Source organism: Solanum lycopersicum, chromosome 8 (assembly GCF_036512215.1).
Source record: "Solanum lycopersicum chromosome 8, SLM_r2.1".
In the NCBI taxonomy this organism is placed as follows: domain Eukaryota; kingdom Viridiplantae; phylum Streptophyta; class Magnoliopsida; order Solanales; family Solanaceae; genus Solanum; species Solanum lycopersicum.
In genome coordinates, this window is record NC_090807.1 from 46628570 (window position 1) to 46653578 (window position 25009).

The following is a 25009-nucleotide window of genomic DNA, read 5'->3' on the forward strand; positions in this document are numbered from 1 at the left end:
AAGCAAATGAAAGAAAATCCGACACTTGTTCCTTTTGCATAGTTTCATTATACATATATATAAGTTTTATTTCAAAAACCTTACAATTACATGCCAAAATTCACTATCAAAGTTAAAATGTATGACTCTTGAAATCCAAACAGTGTTGAATAAATTGGAATAGTGGGAATGCGGTTTTTATCAAAACTAGTAGAAAGTAACTCGGCTAGCTTCTCATCCTTTCAACTTTCTGGATGGAATACTTGAGTTCTTTCTGAATGTTGAGCCTCGAAGGCGACAAGACAATATCTTTCCAAACAGATCCTGCTTGAAATGCTGGATGAGGATTCTTGTAAAGTTCATAGATAGAGTTTGCTCCATCATTCAACCTTCCAACCATTTGCAGTACATTTATCTCATCTGGATCAACTAATAGTGTCCTTTCTTTCTCCTTCCACCCTATCATCTGTTTTAATAAACCACATCAGACAATTTATACGAGTTAGCAACTACTATCAATTTATGTGAAACAGGTTGACTTGACAAGACAATTGTTGTAGTGATATATATATATATAAAATTTAATTGTTGCGCTATAAGATTTTTGATATTACTTGTGGTCTTAAACATGCCATAATATTTTGGTAGCTATAAAATCTTCTTCTTAAAGGATAAAATGAGAAGCTTATAGTTGAGATGTTTTCAAATATACATGTCATTCTTTTTGTAACGCACTAATAAGGAAATAGAGTCATGAATGAAGGGAGTGTTGAAGTGTGTAACCATCTGTAACAACTGGTTCCCATCGTTATGGAGAATCCAACGAGGAAAAATTTTGGACTGAAAAACTTTTTGGTAGCATCTGAAATTTCCCAAGCTAGTCCAGATTTGGACGAAATCGGAGTCAGTGAGGTCTAGAGAAATCTAGTAACAATAGGGAAATCTAATTATGAATTTGATCATATGATTAGATAACTAAGACGTTAAGAAATCTGTACAACATTACGAAATTGAATTCGGGCGAGTAGAACTCTTGAAATCGATCTTAGCGCGAGAGGGTGGTTTCTGAGTGTCATTGGACGAGGATATATTGTGTAATGGGAATTCGGAATTCTTAATTTTGCTCATTGCAAGCCGTTAAGGCGGTATTTTCCCACTAGGGTGGGGCCACTATAGCGGAGTGAGTACCGTTGTAAATTAAATCGAAATAAACCCCAAAAATATTTTATTCTGCAATTTTCGACTTAGAGAGATAATGAATGACCCCAGGTGTTTCCGTGATAGTTTCCACCATTCTTGAGACTAAAGGTAAGGCTTTCACTCCCGAATCCATTTTTCAATCCGGAGAACTTAGTTTCTTGTCGCGGAAAGGTTTTGGAACTGTTTGGATGGTGGAAAATGCCCTAATTTGGGTATTGGGATCATGGTTTAAATCTGAGGTTAATAGCGTTAGATTTAACCGAGGTAGGTAAATAGGCATCAATTATTGATTCGTGTTATTATGATTGTTTATAGACCAAGAACAAGCGGAAAGAAACCAAAAAGGGAAAAATCAACTTTCTTAGGGGATTCAAGCTTTGTTTGAGGTAGGTGATGGTTGTTATTTCATGTTGTGTGATGTATGTTTGTTCTTGCTTCATTGTAATACTTGTATGTATGTGAATGTTGCATGATTGATCAAACTTATTATAAATGAGGATAGTTGAATGATGAATGTCATGAATCATAACTTGATTGTATGATTTTGAAAATATACTTGTGATTGTGATTCTGACTTGTTGAATGGATTAGGTGTTGCGCTCCGACGGATTAGCTGGGATTAGTTGCAATGTTAAGACATGAACATAAGATCGTTTACCATGTCTCGACATAAATATTTAATTGGGTACAACATATCAATACACTAACAGTTTGAGTGTGGGTTCCATAAGAGGATCATTGACTTGACATAACTGTATAGCTTGAGAATTGCTCGTTTGAAAATAATATCGATGGTGTAAATGTTTAGTGTATGCAAATTATTATATTGTTATAATGACTTATATATGTTGCACTTAGTGGAATAACCACGTGATCCTACTAGTACACTGTGACTGGTGTACTGATACTGCACTTGCTCTTTGTTTGTTAAGTACAGGGGATATTCAGGTGGTTATTGACAAACCTTACTTAGAAGATCAACGACAGTTTCGAATTCAAGGGTGAACCAGTTCTTCCGGGCTTCCATGTGTTCTCTTTCTGTTTATGTTCTCATTTCAGACTTAGATTTTCTAGTTAGTTATTCATATGTTAGTTTTGGGTTGTACCCCTTTTAGTTTAGACTTATGGTTGGACCTTAGATGTTTTGGTACATTGAATTTTAGGTTCTAGACGTTAATTCCACATTTGTTTGGTTAGACTTTTGGAGTTTATGGGAACTCTACTTAATAATCTGCATTTAAACTTGCTTCTGTATCTTTAAATGCTTAGTTGATGTTAGTAGTTATGGTTTATACCACCGGAAGTTTAGTGCAGATGTCACTCACGACGATCGGGTTGTGACAAAGTTGGTATCAGAGACTAGGTTTGTTGATATCGCTGTACCAAAATGAGTTTAGTAGAGTCTTACGAAACGGTACGAATACGTTTGTATTTTTCTTCGAGAAACTATAAGACTTTAGGAAATCTCTTTGTTTTTCTCTTGTCTTCTTTCGTGCTATAACTTGATTTTAATTGGTATTGGGCGATTCGAATTGGTATCTAACCTTTTTCACTATTCTATACGCAGATGGTTAACACTAGATTCAACAACATCAGGCCTGTATCTCCCGTCAACGCTCCAACTAAGGAATATGAAGCAAAAGGTCGTGGTCGAGATAGGAGTAGAGAAAGAGCTAAGGGTAGAGACCGAGGAAGGGTGGCGCCTACTAAGGATAAAGCACTATTTGAGAATGCTCCGAGGAATGAGGCTTCTCTTGTGCATCATGAAGAGGTAGAGGATAATATAGAGGTTGAGAATGAGGAGAATGTTGGACAAGAGGAAGAAGTGCTGAGACTACATGTATTCTCTTTTAGACCCAATGTTAGCTCAACAAATTATGACATTCTTGAAAGAATTGGTTGGTAGTGGAGTGCTCCCTCTGTTCAAGTAACTAAAGCTCCCCGTCAACCCCTCTATTTCTAACATTGTCCCCAAGGTGGGTGGGACTGGAGGTAATGATGCTTTCTTCAGTTCTTTGTTGGATCCTGTTATAACTGGTAATGAGCATGAGGTGTTGATGCAATATAATAATGTCATAGCCTATGCATCGCGACAGTTTAAGGCGCATGAGAGGAATTATCCAACGCATGAGAATAATTATCCAACGCATGATCTGGAATTGGAAGTGGTAGTATTTCTCTTAAATATGGCGGCATTATCTTTTTGGGGTAAATTGTGAGGTATGTACTGATCACCGCAATCTACATCATGTATTCACTCAAAATGATCTAATTTGACATAATGAAGGTGGACGGAACTACTCAAGGATTATGATGTGACAATCTTATATCATCCGGGCAAGGCTAATGTTGTGGCAGACGCACTAAGTCGAAAAGCGGTAACTATGTATAGTTTGGCTTGCTTGAGTGTAACTAAGTGACCTTTGACTAAGTAAATTCAGACCCTGGAGTCTAAGTTCCTAAAGTTGGGTATCTCATAAAAAGGTGTGGTGTTAGCTAGCATTGATGCTAGGGCCCACATTCATCAAATAGACAAGGCCAAACAGTTTGAGGGTGAAAATTTGAATGAGCTTAAGAAAAGGACTGTGATTGGTAAGGCACAAGAGACCACTCTTGATGCAGAATGTGTGCTTAGTATTAAGGGAAGGATTTGTGTTCCTCGAGCTGATGACTTGATTTAGAAATTGTTGTTAGAATCCCATGGCTTGCGATATTCCATTCATCCATGTGTGACCAAGATGTACCGAGATTTGACAAGAATTTATTGGTGACCGGGCATGAAGAAATACATAACGGAGTTTGTGGCTAAGTGTCAAAATTGCCAAAAAGTAAAGTATAAGCATCAAAGGCCTGCATGTTTATTACAGAGATTGCCAATTCTGAAATGGAAGTGGGAAAGGATAGTCATGGATTTCGTGGTTGGTCTCCCAATACTTTCGGGAAGTTTGAATTTATTTGGGTAGTGGTTACAGATTGACTAAGTCAGTCATTTAATTTCGGTAAGAATAGATTATAATGCTGAACAACTGGCTAAGGTGTATGTGAAAGAGATAACGAGGTTGCATTTGGTACACAGTTTACCTCCATGTTTTGGAGGAAGTTACATGATGAATAGGGTATACAACTCACTTTTAGTACCGTTTTCCATCCACAGATGAAAGGGTAGTCGGAGAGGACTATTCAAGTGTTAGATGACATGTTGAGGGAATGTGTGGAGGGCATTGGGATAAGTTATTACCTTGTGTGAGTTCTCCTATAATAATAGTTATCGCTCCTGCATAGATACGACACTGTTTGAGGCACTTCATGGGAGAGGATGTTGATCACCCATAAGATGGTTCGAGGCTGGAGATGTGAAACCTTTGGAGGTTGATTTAGTGAAGGATGCTCAAGATAAGCTAAGAAGCATCCAAGCTAAGCTCTTAGTGGCCTAGAGTCAACAAAAGAAGTATGCATACCCTAAGGTAAAAGACATGACATTATAGACAGGTGAGAATGTTATTCTTAAGGTATCACCCATGAAAGTGGTGATGATATTTGGCAAGATGAGAAAGCTAAGTCTGTGATATACTGATCCTTTGAGGTTCTCGAATATGTAGCGCTAGTGGCTTATAGATTGGCTTTACCTCCTAACCTATCGGGAGTTTATCCGGTATTTTGTTTGTCCATGTTAAAGAGATATCGTGGTGATGGAGATTACATCATTAAGTGAGACTCAATTGTGTTAGACAAAACCTCCAATATAAGGAGGAACCAATTGCAATTCTTGATCGTGATGTACGGAAGCTGAGGACCAGATATATTAAGTCCGTGAAAGTTCAATAAAAGCATCATCTAATGAGAAAACTACTTGGAAAATCGAGAAGGACATGCGAGACAAGTATCCTAGTTGTTTGGTGATTCAGGTACTACTTTATTCCTTCTTAAGCCTATTTTTTGAATTTTGTCACTAGGGACGAGTAATTGGTAAATTGGTATCTATTGTAACGACTGGTTACCATACTTATAGAAAATCCAACGGCAAAAATTTTGAACTGAGAAACTTTTTATTAGCATTCGAAAATTTTCCAACTTAATTCAGATTTAGACAAAATCGGAGTCAATGAGGTCTAGAGAAATCTAGTAACAATGCGGAAATCTAATTATGAATTCGATCATTTGATTAGATAGTTAAGACTTTAAGAAACCCATACAACTTTACGAAACTGAATTCGAATGGCTGAAATTCCCGAAAATGATCTTAGCGCGAAAGGGTGGTTTTTGAATGTCATGAGACGAGGGTGTGTTGTGAAATGAGGATTTGGAATTCTTAAATTTTCTCACTGTTTCCGTGCAAGCCGCTAGTGCGGGATTTTCCTGCCAGGTTGGGGCCGCTGTAGCGGGGTGAGTACCGCTGTGGCGGGACAGTCGCAAATTAAATAAAAAATAAACCCCAAAAACATTTTACTCTGCACTTTTCAACTTTGAGAGCTAAGGAACAACCCATGTGTTTTCTTGATAGTTTTCCACCATTCTTGAGGCTAAAGGTACGTTTTTCACTCCCCCAATCCATTTTTTTGATCCGTAGAACTTAGTTTCTTGGGTGATTATTGTTGGTGAAATGTTTGGATGATGGAAAAGCCCTAATATGGGTATTGGGATCATGAGTTTATTCTAGGATTGATAGCGTCAACTTTAATTCGGGTAAATAGACATCGATTATTGATTCTCGTGTTATTATGATTGTTTGTAGATCAAGAACAAGCGGAATGAATCTCGAAAAGGAAGAATCAAGTTTCTTAGGGGATTCAAACTTTGTTTGAGGTAGGTGATGGTTGTGATTTCATGTTGTGTGATGTATGTTTATTATTGCTTCATATAATACATGTATGTGTGTGAATGTTGCATTATTGATCATACTAATTGTAAATGAGGATAGGTGAATGATGAATGTCGTGTATCATGACTTGATTGTATGATTTGAAGAATATACTTGTGATTAGGATTATGGCTTGTTGAATGGATTAAGTGTTGCGTTCCGACATACTAGATGGGATCAGTTGCTACATTCCAGCATAAACTTGGGATCAGTTACCATGTTCTGGCATAAACATTGGATCGGATACCCGTACTGGTACACTAACAGTTAGGGTGTGGGTTCCCTGAGAGGACCATTGACTTGACATAGCTGTATATCTTGAGAACTATGAGATTGTTCGTTGTTCGTAAATGATATCGATATTGTATATGTTCGTTGTATGCGGGTTATTATATTTTTGTAATGACTTATATATGTTGCACTTAGTGGGATAACCGTATGATCCTATCAGTACACTGTGATTGTGTACTAATATTGCAATCGCTCTTTCTTTATTGAGTACAGGGTATTCAGGTGGCTATTGACAGACTTCTTTTAGAAGATCAGTGATCATTTTGAATTCAAGGGTGAGCCAGTTCTTTCGAGCTTCCATGAGTTCTCTTTTTGTTTATGTCCATATTTCAGACTTATACTTTTTAGTAAGTTATTTGTATGTCAGTTTGGGCTTGTAACCTTTCTTCCTTAGGCTTATGGTTGAACTTTAGATGTTTTGGTAGGTTCTAGGCATTTTTGTTAGACTTTTGGAGTTTATGGAAACTCTACATAATTTTCTGCATTTAAATCTGCTTTCGTATCTTTAAATGCTTAGTTGAGGTTAGTTGGTTAGTAGTTATGGTTATCACATCGGAGGGTTAGTGTGGGTGCACTCATAACGGTCGGGGTCGTGTCACCATCTCATCTAAAATCTTAACACACACCCTCATTTTTTCATGAGACAAGCATGTGGAATTTTTTTAATATATGGATGCTGGTGAGATTCGATTTCAGGACCAAGTACATGTAAATTCTATTTGATATGGGTGGTGGTGAGATTCGATCTTAAATACATCTGTTTGCTTTGATACCATGTTGAAGTGTGTGACTATCTCATCTAAAAATTTAGAGAAAGCACATATTATATTATTTAATAATATTCTTAACTGGGAGTATCCCATTTAGTATTATGGTAACTAGCCATATGGTAGGAAAATTATAAGAATGTCGAGACAAATTAAAGAAATAAAAAGCAGAAAATATTTAGTAGGAAGTTGTTTTGTTGTATTGTACCTTAGGAGGGCCCTCCAATGCATTAGTAGAATACAATCTTGCACTGTCTACTATGTGACAGTATGTATGGAATGCACTTGCAAATCTCTTGTGTGATTTCAGTTGTGAATTCACCCTTACCGCTCTTCTACACATGATAGCTCTCCTGCGAAAACACAAGCAGAAATTAATTACACCATATTTACTAGAACCTACTCTTCACTTTCGATGTCGTACCTATATCGGATTTTCCAAAAATACACTATTTTGGGAGAATCCACGTTGATATTTTCGAAGAGTTCGAGTAACATATACTAGAACTAGCAAGAATACCTTATTCCTCTAATGACAGCTAAATAAGCATCACAAACAACTCCAACCAATTCTATTCTATATGGTCTTCTCTTTCTATTTCCATCAGTGGACTCTTGTTCTTCATTCAACTGTTCCCAATAGTTCTCAGTTACAGATCCATCATCCTCCACTTTGTATCCAACACCCATACGGTAACGTCTTCGGTGTACATTTCTTGCCATGGTTATAGTTTGCACCACAAAGGGTATCCATGATAGTGTACCATCCATTATGACATCTCTTCCTTCATTAAGTGCTGTTACAAGAAGCGATGATGCTGCATCTGTTGACGACTGATGTACCAATTCAGCTGTTTGAAGCATGTCATTGTGATGTCCCCTCGAACTAAGGGCTTTGTAAATCACATCTGATTCTTTGAAAGCGTCTGCTTCTATTACGACTGCATTACCTGCTGCTCCTGCCCAAAATGGTCTACAGAGAGAGATCATTAGTTATCGAGCAATTAGTCGAGTATATATATAATGAATTATACTTACTCCTTGAGGATGTCCTTGAGCACAGTGCTTTTACCAGCTCCCATACCACCACCCATAAAGAGTAGGACTGGGCTTCTATCTTTATGAGCCATTGGAACCATCACATCAGTGCACTCTGAATCATCTGCTGAAACTAGCCCTATTGCTTTCATCTCCTCAACTAACGTCGTAAATACTCTTGCAACCTTCAGATTCTTCGTCACCCTTTCAAATCTTTGTTCCCTTCACATCATTTTAATCCTCTTTTAAATTAGTAAATATAAATAATTCTAATACACTACAACACCAAACAGTTTTTAACAGCAATAAATATGCACATTAACAAGGAGTGCTAAAGTCTTTAGTTAATTGCCTTTAGATTAAATGTCGCTATAGGCTATAGCAACATTTTACAAATAGTTTTAAAATGTAATTTTCACTAGAAATTTCCTTTTTATAAAAAAAAATAAAATTTAGCGATAATTGAGATTAATTAACATATAATTGCATGCTACAATTCATTTTTGGTGTAGTGATATATATATATAATTGTGGTAATACCTAGTAGCAGCCATGACGATGTTTTTGAGCTTCTTTTTAGGCTCTGCATGATCAGCACTCAAAATCTGAAAGATGATGTAACAAGAGAGGATGAGTTGTGAGATATTAAATTAATAATATGATGAAAGTAAAGATGAATAAAATAAATGTTGTTAAAAAAAAAAGACCTGGCTGATCATATGAGAAGCATTGGTCCAATGAAATGCAAAGTAACTAAGGATACATCTCTCAAATTCTTCAACTAACTTAATGAATAGAGAATCAGCATCTGGTTCATTAGAAAAGAAGTTGTATATATTTTCTTCACATCCATCTGATTTTCTAATGTACTCAGCTGATAATTTGCACAAATGTGGACATTCCCTCTTGTCATTAAATCCCATTTGTCTAGCTGCATATATATATATATATATATATTCATTCATTCATTAATAGATCATATAAGTATATTGTATAGCAACAACAACAACACATACACAGATAAAAGATGATGAAAATTACCTACATAATGAGAAAAACTCTCAAACCTAAGGATCTGACCAGTATTAGTAACTTTAGTACGAGGAACAATTTTTTGATCACGGATTTTCTTGAGACGATAATGCACAGCTGCAGCAAGAATTAATCCAATTGAAGATGCTACAAGAATCTGTGTATAAGATGCTTTTGAAGAACCCATCGCATTTCCCATGCAAATTATTATAATTATATTTACAATTAATTACCTTCTTGTTTTGTTTGTTTTTTCCATTTCTTCACTCTTTTTTTTTTTAAAAAAAAGTTGATCTAGATTAGGGGATTAATCTTCCATGGAAATGGATTAAGGCTATAGCTTAAGCTGCTGCATGTTAATCGTTTGTTTGTTTCAATGTTAACAACACGTGTTAACATTACATTTGTTTTTGTTTTTGTTTTCCTTTATCAAAAATCTATTTATTTTTGCGGAATAATTGATTTCTCTCTTCCAAAAAAATATTATTCCTAAGAAAATATACTCCAATATTTTACGAGTTAAAACAAATTCAAGGTAATATAATGGCAATTGGGGAACATTCTTCACAGTTTATCATGCATATTTGGCATTCCGTCAAGTTGAGAAATTAACTCCATGCAATCCGAATTTAGTGGAGGCTCCAAACAAACAATGTCTACTTGTATAATTGATTAGTTGGTATCAAATTACAAATCACAGTACACCCCTCCCACACAGTAAATTCATTTCGTAATTACTGGAGCAGCGGGACACTAAGTTCTTACAAAGGCATAAAGAAAGTAAGGAAAAAAAAAAAGAAGCAGCCAAATTTACATAATCAATAATATTCCCAGATTCTAAAAATCACAAATTCATATATTAGGGTGATAACTTTTCTCTGATGAATCAATCAGAATAAATGTCAAAACATGAGACCAATTAGTGATAAGAATACCTAAATGAAGCTGCAGTATACTTTTTCCTCTCAAACATTTATTTGATGAGAGTGTAACAACATAACGTTTCTTATGAGAGTAGGGTAGGTACTGGATTGCGCAAACTGTTGTAAATCAATGAGTAGGACCAAGTTGTTAAAATATTGGTGGTAGATAGAGCTAAACCTTTCCATAAAAACATTCGACTTCTAGACATATTACGTTCATTTACTGAACTTTAGCTGCAAATTTTCCGTTAAGACTGCCTGTGTAACCAAAAAGTAACATTTGAGTGCATTTGTTGCAGGGTCATCAAACCTTGTATACGCCAAAACAAGTTACCAGCTATGACAAGGTATTGCTGATTAATTTCAAGGACTACAATGCTTTCTTCCAAGTTGCACCAGTGTCAACAAGTTTAGTATAGGCATTCTTGAAATCATCAAAAAATAAACTCTGGTCCTCAGCATACTTTGATATCCATCTGTTCAAGAAGAATTCATTACTAGAAAGAAGGTCAATCCTGAGAACAACGATACTATAACTTGTGAACTAAAACTAGAATAAAATTCTGCCTTTCAGCTAGCAGGATAAAATTGGAGGAGTTGTTGTTCCAAACCATAATAAAGGAATCTAAATAGCATAAGGTCAAAGAAAACCATACCCTACACATTCATCATCTTCAACAAGTGCCCTATCAGAGGGAAGTCCAACCATACTAGTCATGCTGCCTGTGCAGATGAAAGAGAAATAAAATGCTACAACATGGTTAAAGACATTAAGAAAAAGGAAATTATTCTTTATGATTCCCATTATCATATGAATAAAATTCTAAAAAAAGGGGCCTTCTATTATCAGAAAGAGTCATCATTCCAGATAAATACTGAAGCATAAACAATTTGCAGCCTAGATTATCCTGAGCCGAATCTTGCTTGACAGTTTTCTGCAACAATCATCTAAACTCTAGGCATGTAGGTACATGGATTTCCATTTCAGAACATCAATGCTTCATAGGTTCTGATGATTCAGTTGCTTGCTATTTATTTCAATGAATTCAATATATATACACATAACCATTTGATACCATATAAATGCCATTTGTCACCTGAGGACAACCATGGCTTTTCCATGAGAATCTTGAAATATTCATTATCGAAGACAGTTGGATTCCCAAACCCTTTACTTCCCAGAGTATGCGCGCCAGACAAGGCAACAAGTTCCTGAGTTCTGCCAACAAAATGAACAATCCATGGAGATTAGGCAGACAGATCTAGCTTTTTCTTTCCAATTATAGGTGAGCAAGAGGTTGTACTGCATAAGTTTAGAGTTAAAGCCTGGACTGCTCAGACCTCTGACAACTGACCATGATTATCAAAAGCCAAATGTTTGAATAGTTGCTCTCTCCAAATACCAAGCTGAGAAGTGTTTTTTAGGTTTTTAAACTATCAGTCAATGAATTCTCAAACCCAAAGTACTGAACTGATGCAGCCAATAGAGGAGGCAAAAAATCATGAGTTATGGAATTTTATTCAGCTAAGCTGAAATTCCATAACCTCGAGGCAGGGGAAAGATTATGGAGCAATTAAATCTGCTCTTTTGGCCATGATCATGTGAATACTCACAAAATATCATACAACTGACACTTTACCTGCATATTGAATATAGATTGCCTCAAAAAGAAAAACATACATGGGGAAAGACCTGCAATTGAAAATTTTGAATACATTTAATATAAACCCATTTTGAAGGATACCGATCAAATAATATCCCTTTTTCGTTCTCTAAAACCATCATTTCAGATGAGTTCCTTAATATTGCCTAGAATAAGACCAAGAGGTCTAAGGTTCAAAATGATTACTCCTAAAGACTGGCTGTGCAATATGCTTTTTTTGATGACACTGGCTGTGCAATATGCTCCTTATGCATGATTTTGAAAATTTGTGTATGTCATGGAGATTAACAATTCACTATAACCTATATGCTACATTAATATTGGTACAGGAAAATATGAATTAGTGTATACAGTTTGTCTTATCAAATGTTAGCACAGCGTACATTAAATTGAATTTTCTAATAAAGCCACATTCTTCGGTTCTTGATATACATGTTGTATAAGTAGTATTCGCATGCATTATCCAAATAGAGGGGCTAAACTATGAGAGTCTCATACCCATGCATTAGAAACTCAGAAGGACAAGGAAACGATCATATAGAAAATCCAAAATAGCTCTTGGAAAGTGAGAGAATATGTTAAATCGCATAACATTATAACACCGGAGAAAGAGAAACCAGATGCATATGAAACAGAAGAAATACAGCAGTAATTCACATGCTTCATGAAATAGAGCAGAACTAATGGTCGTTCACTTCCACGAAAACAAGAGTACAGAACTAAGTCTACTCCATGTGAATACCAAATCTTATTTATCCACGCAAGCTACAGTGACAAACTACGTTATTTATCACCATGTTTGTCTACACTGCATTTCATTAAAAAGGATTACTGATGCTACAAAGCCAGTTCATTGGCGAAGTGCTTAACCTGAAAGAAATAGTTTTATCACTTTATGTATATCCCACGGGGGTTGGATCTATGTAGAAGTGTGGGGGTGCCACGACACTCTGTATATATGTATGAGAAAATGTATATAAATACTATTCTTGGCACCCGGAGTAACAATAGGGCACATGGTAGCAGTGTTGGAGAGTCAGGTTTTTCTATCCGTGGAAGCGAGTGAGAACCAAGCCTGGTGCACTTTTTAAAACTAGTGCTGCATCGAGGACTACACATATTCTAATCAAAAAGCCCACAATCTAAAAAAGAGAGCTTCCTGGAATGTTGGTTAGAAGATTATAGGGGTGCAACGGTTAAAAGTCCAGCTTGATCAGTTTTTTTGACAAATATAGTGAGCCTATATATTGTTAAAGAATTGGTACAGTCGAGAAAGAAAACCCTTGATCACTAATAAAACTCAAACAGACCAATGAGTCAAGGCTCGTCTATGTTTACATAATTGATGATTAATTATAGCTACTGCTTTTTAAACATCAATAAAGCTTAGACTTCCAAATCCAGGATCTGCCTCTGATTACCCAACATCAGAATGTTGCAAGTGAAGAACACACTAGAAATGCCAAGAAAGATGCAACAGTTTGTGAATCGCAAGTCTCATTACTTCATCTGAAGAAGCTATTGAAGGGGAAAACCCTTAAAAGTCTTTTGTTATCCACTAAAGCAAAGCAAAGGAAACATAAAAAGTACAAACAAGATTATCTATTTATCTGCTCTAATAGCAACTGACAAAAATAAACCCAGTCAAATTATGTCAATGGCATCAAAACAATATGAGAATGCTAATTGAATGGTATAACATGGAGCACAAGGAGAGCAGAAGATGAAATAAAAATAAGCCATTAGACTCACGAGAAGCCTTTCCTTTCAAAACATTGCTTCAAGCTAATGGCATCTAGTGATTCTTCAGGAAGTTTTCCTTCAGGATCTTGCACCCTACATAGTCAAAGTCAACTATGACAACGTAGATACGGAAGAAAATTACGACAATCAATTGAAATATGGTTTCTTCATACATTAGGGGTTTCCTCATGGTAAGTTTCTGGCACCTGGTGCTTAGATGGATAAACGCCATCAATTTGAATGAGAAGGAACTATCCACAAAGGGCTTAAATTAAGATTGTAAGTTACTTGTCTATTGCTAAATTTAAGAGATTCACAAGATCCTGATTATTAAATCTTTGCATCCCCATTTCTAAACAGCATAAATAAAAAAATAGATGCAATTCTCTCCACATTTACTGGACCAACATCTTATATAGCAAAATGTAAACATTATCATAAACTAAAAAAGCCCTTACATTGAATCAATTCTTCCCAACTGAATGGGGATACTAGGTCCACCACATAATGAAACAGCTTCAGCTCCAGCCAAAGCTATTATATCAGCCCATGAGACTGAGAACAAAGCCAACAATTAAAAAAGTTATGCTGGAACAAAAATGATAGGTGAACTAACAGCAGTTTATTGACTGAGACAGTTTACCTGATTGCACAAGATCAATTTGACTCTTCGCTTTGTCCAGAATCTATAGAACAATGCATGGACCGAGATGTTAGCTGGTTGAAGTACATATGAGAGTTCATCAGTCTTTGGAAATGGTAAACAACTAACATTTAAAATGAGAATATCTGCGGACTGTTCCCAAGGATGGTTAAAAGAAAACTAATGATGGAGAGACAAAAGAAAAGAGTATACGCAATAAAATTACTTACCTTTAGAGATTTCTTAAGGCCTTTGTTTTCGGGTCTGTCGAGTTCATATACTATAGAGCCATTCATACCCCCTAATATAAGAGCAATCGAGGTTGATATCATGTATCCAGGAATGGAAGACAAAACAATTTCTTCTTTCAAGTATATTTGCATACTGCACAAATTTATTATATTTTTGGATAAATACAAAATAAGATATATACAGGTTTTGCAAATTAATGGTGTAAGAAGCATTTCCATGTGCATTTATGATGTTATAACACTTATAGACCAGCTCTGTAGATTCTAAAATAAGGTGATTAGCTTACAAATTGAAAGATGCTAATGATTGGAATAGTTGGGGGGGGGGGGGGGGGTAGGGATAGGACTAAGCGTTTCAAAGTATTACCAGTTTTCTCATCAATTTCAAAAGTTCCTGCATCATGGAATACAAGGCGAAGTACACCAGCAGCCTTGCTCTTGGATAATACCTTCCTGATCTCTTCCCTTACCTGAAAGCTCTCACTGCCAAAAACAAACGGAAAGTTAGTGCTCCTTTTAGGAATATATGGAGTAATTACATTTTACATTGCTTAAAAGAAATAACTTGAAACAAATAATTACAGTGTCAAGCATATTTTTTTGAGATCTTAATTTCGATAGTGAAATCAAAGAGGGTCGACAAAAACGGAACTTCTCCCCTTAGAATCACTTCCTCACATTCATCCTGCAATTACAAACTCGAAACTGCTAACACAAAGCAGAAAAGGTGACCAAGCTTATCGCTCTATGCTTTTTTTTCAGTCCAAGCAGTAACTACCTATCTTCTTCACATACGGATGACTCTCAAAATGTTTCATATTTCGACTTTCTACTACCAAATTATATGCTTCAAGGACATTTGGTCAAGTGCCTTCAATAAGGAAATCAGTAATCACGAATTTTGGGAAAAAAATCACTCCTAAAATGGTTGATGCTAGCGGTGGAAGTATGATAAACTAAATTCACCTTATGTGAGCAGAATCATTCCTCTTTCAAAGTCAAATTCTCTCATATGTTCTCTTAGAATTTATTATCTAATTGGGGCATAGAAATATATAATCACTGGAAAGGAGTGTCTTTGCTATATCCCAACTAGCTAGAGAGAACTCTCAAATCGAACTTGCACATATGAATCATCCATAAATAAACTAATTAATACATGTGAATTGTGCTGAACTTAACACTTCAACTTTTGAATGTCGAACATGGTCTTCAACACTACATGTTAACCAATATGCTTATTTGCAAGTTTTACTTATCTTTGTCTATAAGATTTCTTGACAATTAACACCACAATTTGGAAGATTCATTTTACAAGAAAGTGAAATCCGAAAGGCAGTAAAGCTCTAAACAAATTTCTAAAAAGCAGTACATTTGAACGTACTCAGCAGCAATGGCACCAACACTATTGTCAATTCTTTCACACGGCATAACAAGAGGCAAGGTAATCATAGATAGTAAGGCTCTTCTTCCACATAATAACGCTTTGTAAATAACACCTTCACCTGTAATTCGAAAAATCTCACATTTACAAATATCAACAAATTTCAGATAATAAAATCTAATATTTCATGAAATTAAAGATTAACTGCTTACTTGAACCGTTTGTGGTGGCGGAAGCTCGAATTGTGTTGCTACCAAAGCGTGGCTTTCGAGAAAAATTGGCCGGAAAGTACAACTTGGAAGTGGATGTAAAGGAGGAAACGCCGGAACTGAGAAGCCAACAATCGACGGCGACGGTGTTACTCATCTTCAATCGCGCTACTTTGCGCTATCCTTTTTAACTTTTTTTCGAAACCACAAGTATTCAACTTACTATTATTTTACAACCTTTATTTGAGTTACGATAGACAAGTTATAATGCTCTAAATGGTCACCCAAATTTGCGTTAGAAATATTATTTATATTTTATTTAGAATTAAATATCATTCAACTATTATTATCTTTTTTTAAATATATTTCACATTTTAAAATCATCACTTTCTCTTAATTGACATGTTATTAAAGTCTTCTTTTTTAATAATAGACTAATTTAATTCATTGAACCTATTTAACTAAAATAATGATCATATTATTTTTAATCTATTAATAATAAATTTTCATAGTTAGATTCTTTTTCCATAATTAAACTTTTTGTTTTTTTATTTTTTGGAGAATACATTTTTAAAATGTACTATAATTTTATTAATTTTAAATACTTATAAATACATACATTCAAAAAAAATATTGATATATAAATCACTCATTAACGCTAATTTACATCAATTAATCATAAGTTGTATAATAAATAAATAATATTAAAGGTTAATACAATATTATTAATTGTATATTTTGTAATTATGCTTCCGATATTATTAATTTTTTTTAAAAATAAAAAGAAAGAAGAAAGTGAATAATATTATATTTTTTATCCATTAGAAATACTAAATACCTTAAAGTTGTCCTTAAATTCTAGTTGATATGCCCTGTCATTAATAATCATTTTAAAAAAATACTAGACCTTTTTAATTCATCAAACTTATGTCTCTAAATAAATATATAAATTACATGAGAATTTATGAAGATTATAATAAAAATAATTAAAAAGTCTAGTAACTTTATAGATTGCCACCAACCAAAATTCAAAGAAAAAAACTTTGTGCGCACTTATTACCTTATAATTTTAAAATTTCTAACTTAAATATTTGAAAATTTTAAATAATTTTTTAAATAAAAGTATTTAGACAAATTTGTAAGGTTCACAAAAGAATTGGTAAGAAAGAGAAAACTGTTATTTAACTTTTTTTAATTTTATTTTTATTTTTATTTTTATTCTTTTATTCTATGTTATATTATATTATAACTTTTCATACAATTAAACATCAATAAATAAATTAATGATTAATTGAATTTTACAATTAAACATCAATAAATAAATTAATGATTAATTGAATTTACTTATTTAATTCATAGTATACATATTATATGAGATTAATATACTAATAAATAAAGATCAAAATTTTACTTTCTATAAATATTATTCACTTACTATTTTCTTTTTAAAAAAAAGATATTGTAAGTATATATGAATTTTAAGACCGAAATAATTATTTTTTAATATTAATCGACTTTTAATATTATTGATTTATTATACAATTTATGATTAATTTAAGTAAAATTAGCGTTCATGAGTGATTTGTATATCAATATTTTTTGAATATATGTGTTTCTAAGTATTTAAAATTGATGAAATTATAGTACATTTTAAAAACGCATTCTGAATTAAAACAATAAAAAGTTTAATTATGATAAAAGATTTGAAGTATGAAAATTTATTCTTGATAAAATAAGTAAAAAAAATTAAAACAATATGATCATTATTTTAGTTAAATGAGTTTAATGAATTAAATTAGTCTATTATTAAAAACATACTTTAATGACATGTCATGTCATTTAGGAGAGAGTGATGTTTTTGAATTGTCAAGTATATTTGGAGAAAAATAGTGACAGTTGAGTGATATTTTGATTCTAAATGAAATATAAATGATATTTTAAGAAAATTTCCTTAACTTGGGTAACCATTTGAAAAATTGACTCTATAAATTATGCTAAAACAATTTTTTTTTTGAGTTTTCCGTAGCTATATTCAAAATTAGAAATTTTAAGAACAATTTACTTCTTTTCAAAAATATGAAAAAATGATGTATAAAAAGAGTTTAAAGGGGAAGGGACATGTTTGTTATTTACTTTTTTTTTATTTTGCGATAACTTCAGGAGCGACTCAAGCGTATTAGTGGCCTAAAACAAAAATCAAACGGGGCCTTAAACTCAAATTGTTTATAACTTTTATATAATTTCTTTCTTTTAGTTTTCACCTCATAATATAACCATTCTTATTTTAAATTATTTTTCATAAAATATAGTACTCAAAATATGTCATATTTACTTTTTCTACAAATAGTATTCAATGTTAAAACATAATAACTTATAACCTATTATTATTTTTTTTAAAAAAATAGGTCCCTTAAATTTGGGGCCTAAGGCACATTTTTTTTTTAATACTGTCGAGCCACATCTGGATAACTTATTTTAGGATTACTATAAATTTGGGGCCTAAGGCACATTTTTTTTAATACTGTCAAGCCACCCCTGGATAACTTATTTTAGGATTACTATACCATTCAAAGAAATGGATAACTTATCACTATACTCATTATTAATCCGGAATAAGTTATTCCAGATTTGTCAATCAAATTACAAATAAGTAACACCATAATTTAATCCAAAGACTATTTGAGATTATCCTTCATACCAAACGGCCCCTTAGAGATTAAATCAGTATGATGATTTATAGGGTTATGCAACAATCGAATCGAAAAAGTGTTATTGATTTATTGTTATTAGGTTATCTTGTTAACAAGTTTTTGATCGATTCAAAAAAAAATTATCGAATTATTAATTCGGTATTGATTTTTAATATTGAGTTATTAGGTAAACCAATAGCTTGTAAGGACTGCAATAATTGTTTTGTCGCGTCAAATTTATTGAAAAAGTCATAGATTTGTTTTCTAAACATTTCTTATTAGTTAAACCAAAAATCAAAAATCGGACTTTAAGGACCAAATTGATAAATCGATAAGAAAATATCTTATTAATTTAGCATATTTAAAAATAAAAAAAATTAATAAATCATCTATTAATACATAAAATCAAATCGAATCAACTTGTGCACAATTTGCTTTAAAATCGTCTTCCACCTTCCATCTTTGCTTTAAAAATCAATCACCCCCCCCCCCCCCACCGCCATCCATATTATTTTTTTTAAATATGTCAATTATACCTTTCATTATCAACTTATTTTTACTTCTTAAAAATTCATATTTTTTTAAAAAAAAAAATCATATAACAAATTTTTAATAAAAGCATAAACATTATTTTTTGGACAAAAAATGTGAGAAATACTAATTACGTATATGAGCTAATGATGTTTTATGATGAAGTAACTAGCATAATGAAAAAAAATATATTTTATTAATAATAATCAGAACTCTAACTTTTATTTACAAGTAAAAGTAATAGAGAATAATAATTATATAAATACATTTCAATGTAGGAAATATAAAATAATTAATTTAATTCAGGTCAAATTTTAAGAATTGTATTTTTTTTTTAAAAAAAATTAGACTATAAGTTATGTAATACTCCATTAATGTTAATCAAAACTTGTTTATTTATATAGACAATAGAAAATTTTCCATGATGTTTATATTACTTGACTCTCATTTTAAAATTAGTTGTTTTAATTTAATTGTTCAATTAATGATATCAAAAGAATTTTTAAATATTTTTTATTTCTGCCCTTAATATTAAATAACTGCATAACAGAGTAGTAGTTAGATTTAAAGTTTCGAGGCATAAGTCTTGGAGCCAAAAAATTCATCTAAGGTGTTCAAACTTTAAAAGAGTGAATTTTTATAGCAACATGGGTACACAATATTTTTCAAAATGAATTGCTGAGACTTTTTTCATAATTTGAAATAAGTAAACTTTTATGTTCAAGAGAATTGTTAGGCTCTTAAATGAGCACGCTTATCATCGGAGCAAAGACCTTTATTATATTTAAGAATGTTCATTTATTTATATATCACATAATAAAAAATAATTTATCTATATACACGATCTAATTTTTATGTGAAAGATATTCAGTTGACCACCCTTCACCGACTGTAGCTCCGCCTCTGTAAAGCATTATTAATAATGTTAATTTAATAAAAGAGATCTCTAATAATTTTTTTAAATAAGCGTTATATCAAGAAGGGATCAAGTAATACTAATTGCATGGAAAAAGAGAGGAGAAAGACAGAATATACGCATACATACATCTATACATGCTCACTGCATATTATATTAAAATAATTGTCATAAAAATAATGTTAAATTTTGTAACAAATTTATAAATACATTATTCTACATACAATACTAATGAACTTAAAAAAAATTATAAATACTTAGGTTAAAAAAATAAATTATATATAATATACAAAGGTATTACATATATCTAGTATAACAAAGGTAAAATGGATGATGCACAAGATAATGGGGGAGTTTGATGATTATTCAAAGTTGAGGGGAAGTTTGATTTTTAAAGCAAAGTTGGTGGTGCACCCTAAATTACAACTAATAAACTTGACTACACTTCGTGGGGTCCTAATTTACCGTTTTTTAAAAAAATAGAAAAGGATCAAGAACACATTTTAATTATTATTGGAAAAAGCTAAAAAATATCATCCTTCTATCTTTTGGTTTAAATATACCTTTTACTTTTATTTTTGGTTTAAAAATATCTCTCTTTTCATCTTTTGGTTTAAAAATGTCCTCAACCCAAATTTGATTGAATTAAATTATTATATAAATAAGTTAATTCTTTTAATTGTTCTAAAAGAAAATATTTTTATTTATTAAATTCTTAATATATTCCTCCTATTTTTTTATTTTCCCGTTAAAATTAACTATTTAGTAAAAACATTCTTCTTGATTATGATTTTTCAAAGAATTTGTAAAAAAGAAATATGATGTCACAACTCGAGTCTACACCCTAAACATGACTGACACTCGAGAACCATTGCTAGTGTCCAAGCTGATCCTTGTCTTGGTTGACTGCTAAACCGAAGACTAACTCTAGCGTCAAAATCGAAAATCGTTCAAAACATTTTACTGAATCTCAAAATTATCTAAGAACACTGAGTATGAAACGTAAAGTTTAAAATAAAACATTTGAAACTGAATACTGAAGGACTATACAAGATTGTTTATCTATGAAATCTCTATTGTCTACAAGTAGTGTCGGAAAAAGACCCACGAACCTCAAATTGCTACTACCAATAGATCATAAAACTAGAGTTTTCTGAAACCTAGAAAGTCTCATAAAAAGCTGACGAACGAATAATGTGATCTTAGTGAAACGTCTGTTGATAGTCCTAAATACCTAAATCTCCATCATGAAAAGATGCACATTAAACGATATCAGTATATTAAATGTACGACTAAGTAATAGGATTGGATAAAAAAAAATAATTGAACTGAAAGTAGCTCAACTGAAGAATAGTATAAGACATGATGATAATCATTTAATGCTCTTACGGTAAGGATGCAATAAAATTAAATTCTAAATTAAATATACACACACACACACACACACACACACACACACACATACACACACATTTTACTTTACTAAAATTTTCTCTAATCGACAATCATAACTATGAACTTCGCGAAGATACAACATCTTATCCACGTTGCTAGAGCTGCCCTATACCTTAGCGGAGTATAGAACAATTGAACCTATGGATCCACTAAAATGTCTTCATAAGGCAGGTGGAAGCCGCCTGTATTGAGATACGTTCTATCTACAATGGCTACATAGTTTATAAGGCTTGTAAGCTATCCGAACTATCCTCCTAAATCGATGCTCAGTACTATTTTCAAAATATATAACTATATGCTCATGTAAAATAGCACTGAATTGCGATAATTACTCACAAAGGCCTTCTTAAGAGATAATTGTACTCAATTTTTCTGAAATACTTTGAAAATTGTTTATACTTTTATGAAAGTAATACTCTCTTTTCAATGTGAAAAATAATACTTTCTTTAGAGAATAACTGAACTTTTCTTTATCTAGTTGAAATACTTTTGAAAACTATTTATGCTCTTCTTAAGAATAGTATTTCTTTTGTTGCTGTGAAAATAGTACTTCTGGAATCATTTGTATTCCCTTAATCTCTTCTAAAAAATACTTAAAATACCCTTAAACTCACTTTAAAATTTCAAAATCAATGCATAGAAATAAATGCACAAAAGCTCTCAATAAAATCTAATTTTAATGTGAAATATAAACATGAACAAAAACTCAAGAATATCAATATATTAAATATCAAAATCTCATAATTAGGAGATCAAATACGAAATAAGAACACAATTCGAATCTAGGATAAATCATGAAACTTTGAGTAGAACACTGAATTTAACTCTTATTGACTAAATTTAAATGTAAGGCACGAAGACGAACTCAGTCCATCACTATGAACCAACCTTACATACTTGAAAGAATAGTGTTCTTGGAGAAACTTGAAGAAAATCTTGAAAGATGAAGTGTAGATGAGAGTGTTGAATTGAAAACCTTAGGTATCTTTTAAGAGAATCTTGAATTCAGAGCCATTAGATCTTGAGATATTACAGAAATCCTTTTCTTAGAGTTCTTGATATTTTGAAGAAGGAGAATGTAATGTATCATTTCTAGTGAATTTTTTAATTATGAAATGACCCTTTTGCCCACTTCCTTGGTATTTTCATGCTTAATTGTGTTGCGAAAATAATTAGCGTGGTCTTTATGAGATCAGGTGTGTTTTTGACAATTATGAGTTCAAAATTCTTGGTAGAATTGACTTTGGTCAATATTTTTGAGTTTCGAGTGTCGAATCAAGATTTTCTCAGTCTCATTATGTCTGAAACATCGAACTTAATCTAGTAAAGTTTTTGAGTCCTTAGGTTGAGTTTCAGATATTTGAGAATTTGAGGTTTAAACCTTAAGAGTGGTCCGAAAGGGTAATTCTTTCATTTGAACTCTTTTAAAAAATATGATGATTTCATTGAGTCCAATATATCAAATTTAGTGAGTAGCATGTCTATTATAAGTTTATCGGGCTCTGAGTAAATTTTTGAGGGTCCATTTAGAGGCATTTTCTTTGTTTTCGGTTGTTGTTTTTCATTTGCTGGTGTAGGTCATTTTGACCTTTGTGGATATCATGGCCTTTAAAGCCCGTGATCATAATGTGTCTTCTCGATGGCCTTCATGTTGCAGTTTATAGGCTCGTGGTTATGATGTACCCCTTTCTTAGCCTTCACGATCGCGGATCGAGGTCTCATGATAATTTAGGGAATTATCATCATAACCACGATTGTGACCGCGAGAGTTAATGGCTCTGACACGCTCAAATTATACTTCCCTAAATAAGTATAAGCAGTTGTATCTAGTAGAGAACCCAATTGTTAGGTTGGGGTCGATCCCACGAGGAAAATAATTTAGACTTAACTTTAGTCTACGATTACGTCTATTTAGTCAAGTCCATTCCGAAAATAGTTAATTAAAGGGGTGGGGTGGGGTGGGGGGTTTGTGAAACGAAAGTGTTCAATTATGTCTAAGTAAAACAAGTAGCAAAACTAAAACTTTGGTGTTTATCAAGTGATGAGAAAAACTAGGGTATAAGTGTTCCCCTAGGTTCATAACGCGATAATCCTAGCTATAACAATTCTTTTCTAGTTTCTTGCATGCAAAGTGGTAAGTTAGGTATCTCTAATTCCACAGTCCCGCAACTAGAGAATTTCACCCCGCATCTTGGTCCGGCTACGTGTGTCTAATTTACTAAACCTTATGTTTACCTCATATTAACCATCATATTCAATGTATGACTAAGTTACTACTTCACACAATTGAAACTAGCATATTAGATAGTGTCCACTAAATCTATGTTGATAATTTTTTTCGTATTAACTACCCCATTGGTCGGACAAGTATAAATAGGGCAAAAACTAACGCGTGCACTCGTTTAAAAGACTTTTAAACGAAAGAATTATCAATACATGCAAGAATCTATTCTAGAATTGCTATTTAGCTAGTTTTACTTTGTTAAATACCCATGGTTCCCACAACCCTAGTTGTGGATTTAGTTACCCATGCCTAAGAATACACAATTCATGGTTGTTAAACAATAATTCATGTACTTACTTTGACAAGTTTGAAGAAAATCTAAAAATTGCACTTGAAATAACAAAATCCACTTGAGAATTGATTCCGGAAATTTGAATGAATTCCCATAATCCCCAGTTAAGTCTCCAATAACAAGAGTATGAAAAATAATAAAAAGTCTAACCTAAAAAATGAGGTTTTTAACCCTATTTATAATAACAAAGTCCTAAATTAAAGGAGTTTAAAATAAAGAAAGTCTGTCCATAAAAGCGTCTTCAATTGATGACACCACTGACGGTTGGTCGATGGAACGACGGACCGTCAACTGCCTCCGTCGGTCCATACTTAGAATCTTCTTTATCCTTCATTCTTGCATCTTCTCTTATCCAGTCTAAGGACCAACAACACGGTCCGTCGATATACTTACGGTCCGTCTATGCCTCCATCGTTCCACAGTTAGTTTTTCTTCAACTTCAGGTACTGGGACTAATCTTTGATCTGATCGACGGTTTTCCAGGATGGTCCGTCGATCAATCGACGTACCATCAATCCTTCTTTATCACCACACTTGGTTAGAATTCCTCGAGTTTCTTTCATATGCTTGGACCTCCAGTCGACGATCACCACCTACAAACCGTCGATGGGATGACGGGCCATCGATGAGCTTCATGTGGATCAGACCATGACACAGACTCACCACGTACCGACACCTCTCCTCTTTTATCTCTCACCAAGGTACCAACTTTCTTATATTGCAACTAGTGCCTCACTTCAAAAAAATATCTTCCTTTTTCACACAGTGATTTCAAATTTGAGTATAATGATCATTATTCAACACTCACTCTTAGAACAACTTCACGCCTAATTGATACTCGTCGCCATAGGCTTGCCCT

At 33.0% G+C, this 25009-nt stretch overlaps 2 protein-coding genes across 18 annotated transcripts; both read right to left on the reverse strand.

The window, feature by feature from the left end:
* Nucleotides 1–7: 7 nt before the first annotated feature.
* LOC101253406 (calmodulin calcium-dependent NAD kinase-like) lies at nt 8–9861 on the reverse strand. Its single transcript, XM_004245269.5, has 7 exons — nt 9175–9861; nt 8841–9064; nt 8674–8738; nt 8134–8355; nt 7616–8068; nt 7304–7448; nt 8–445 (listed from the first exon to the last, which is right to left on the reverse strand). The coding sequence occupies exons 1-7, from the start codon at nt 9362–9364 to the stop codon at nt 206–208; spliced, it is 1539 nt and encodes a 512-aa protein (XP_004245317.2). The 5' UTR covers nt 9365–9861; the 3' UTR covers nt 8–205.
* Nucleotides 9862–10000: 139 nt separating this feature from the next.
* LOC101257790 (putative L-ascorbate peroxidase 6) lies at nt 10001–16246 on the reverse strand. Of its 17 annotated transcripts, none has more exons than XR_003247886.2 (12): nt 15986–16222; nt 15762–15894; nt 14757–14872; nt 14369–14439; nt 14139–14181; nt 13954–14050; nt 13505–13588; nt 11729–11781; nt 11186–11307; nt 10745–10811; nt 10423–10564; nt 10001–10346 (listed from the first exon to the last, which is right to left on the reverse strand). XR_003247886.2 is itself a non-coding variant. In XM_069287907.1 (11 exons), exons 1-10 carry the CDS (start codon nt 16137–16139, stop codon nt 10459–10461), a joined length of 993 nt encoding a protein of 330 aa, XP_069144008.1. In that variant the 5' UTR covers nt 16140–16221; the 3' UTR covers nt 10001–10346; nt 10423–10458. The 17 variants fall into 17 exon arrangements, 14 of the variants coding, with proteins under 14 accessions (XP_069144008.1, XP_069144011.1, XP_069144010.1 ...); XR_011211078.1 differs by having other exon boundaries at nt 15774–15894; nt 15986–16220; XR_011211077.1 differs by having other exon boundaries at nt 10001–10564.
* Between the last annotated feature and the right edge of the window lie 8763 nt (nt 16247–25009).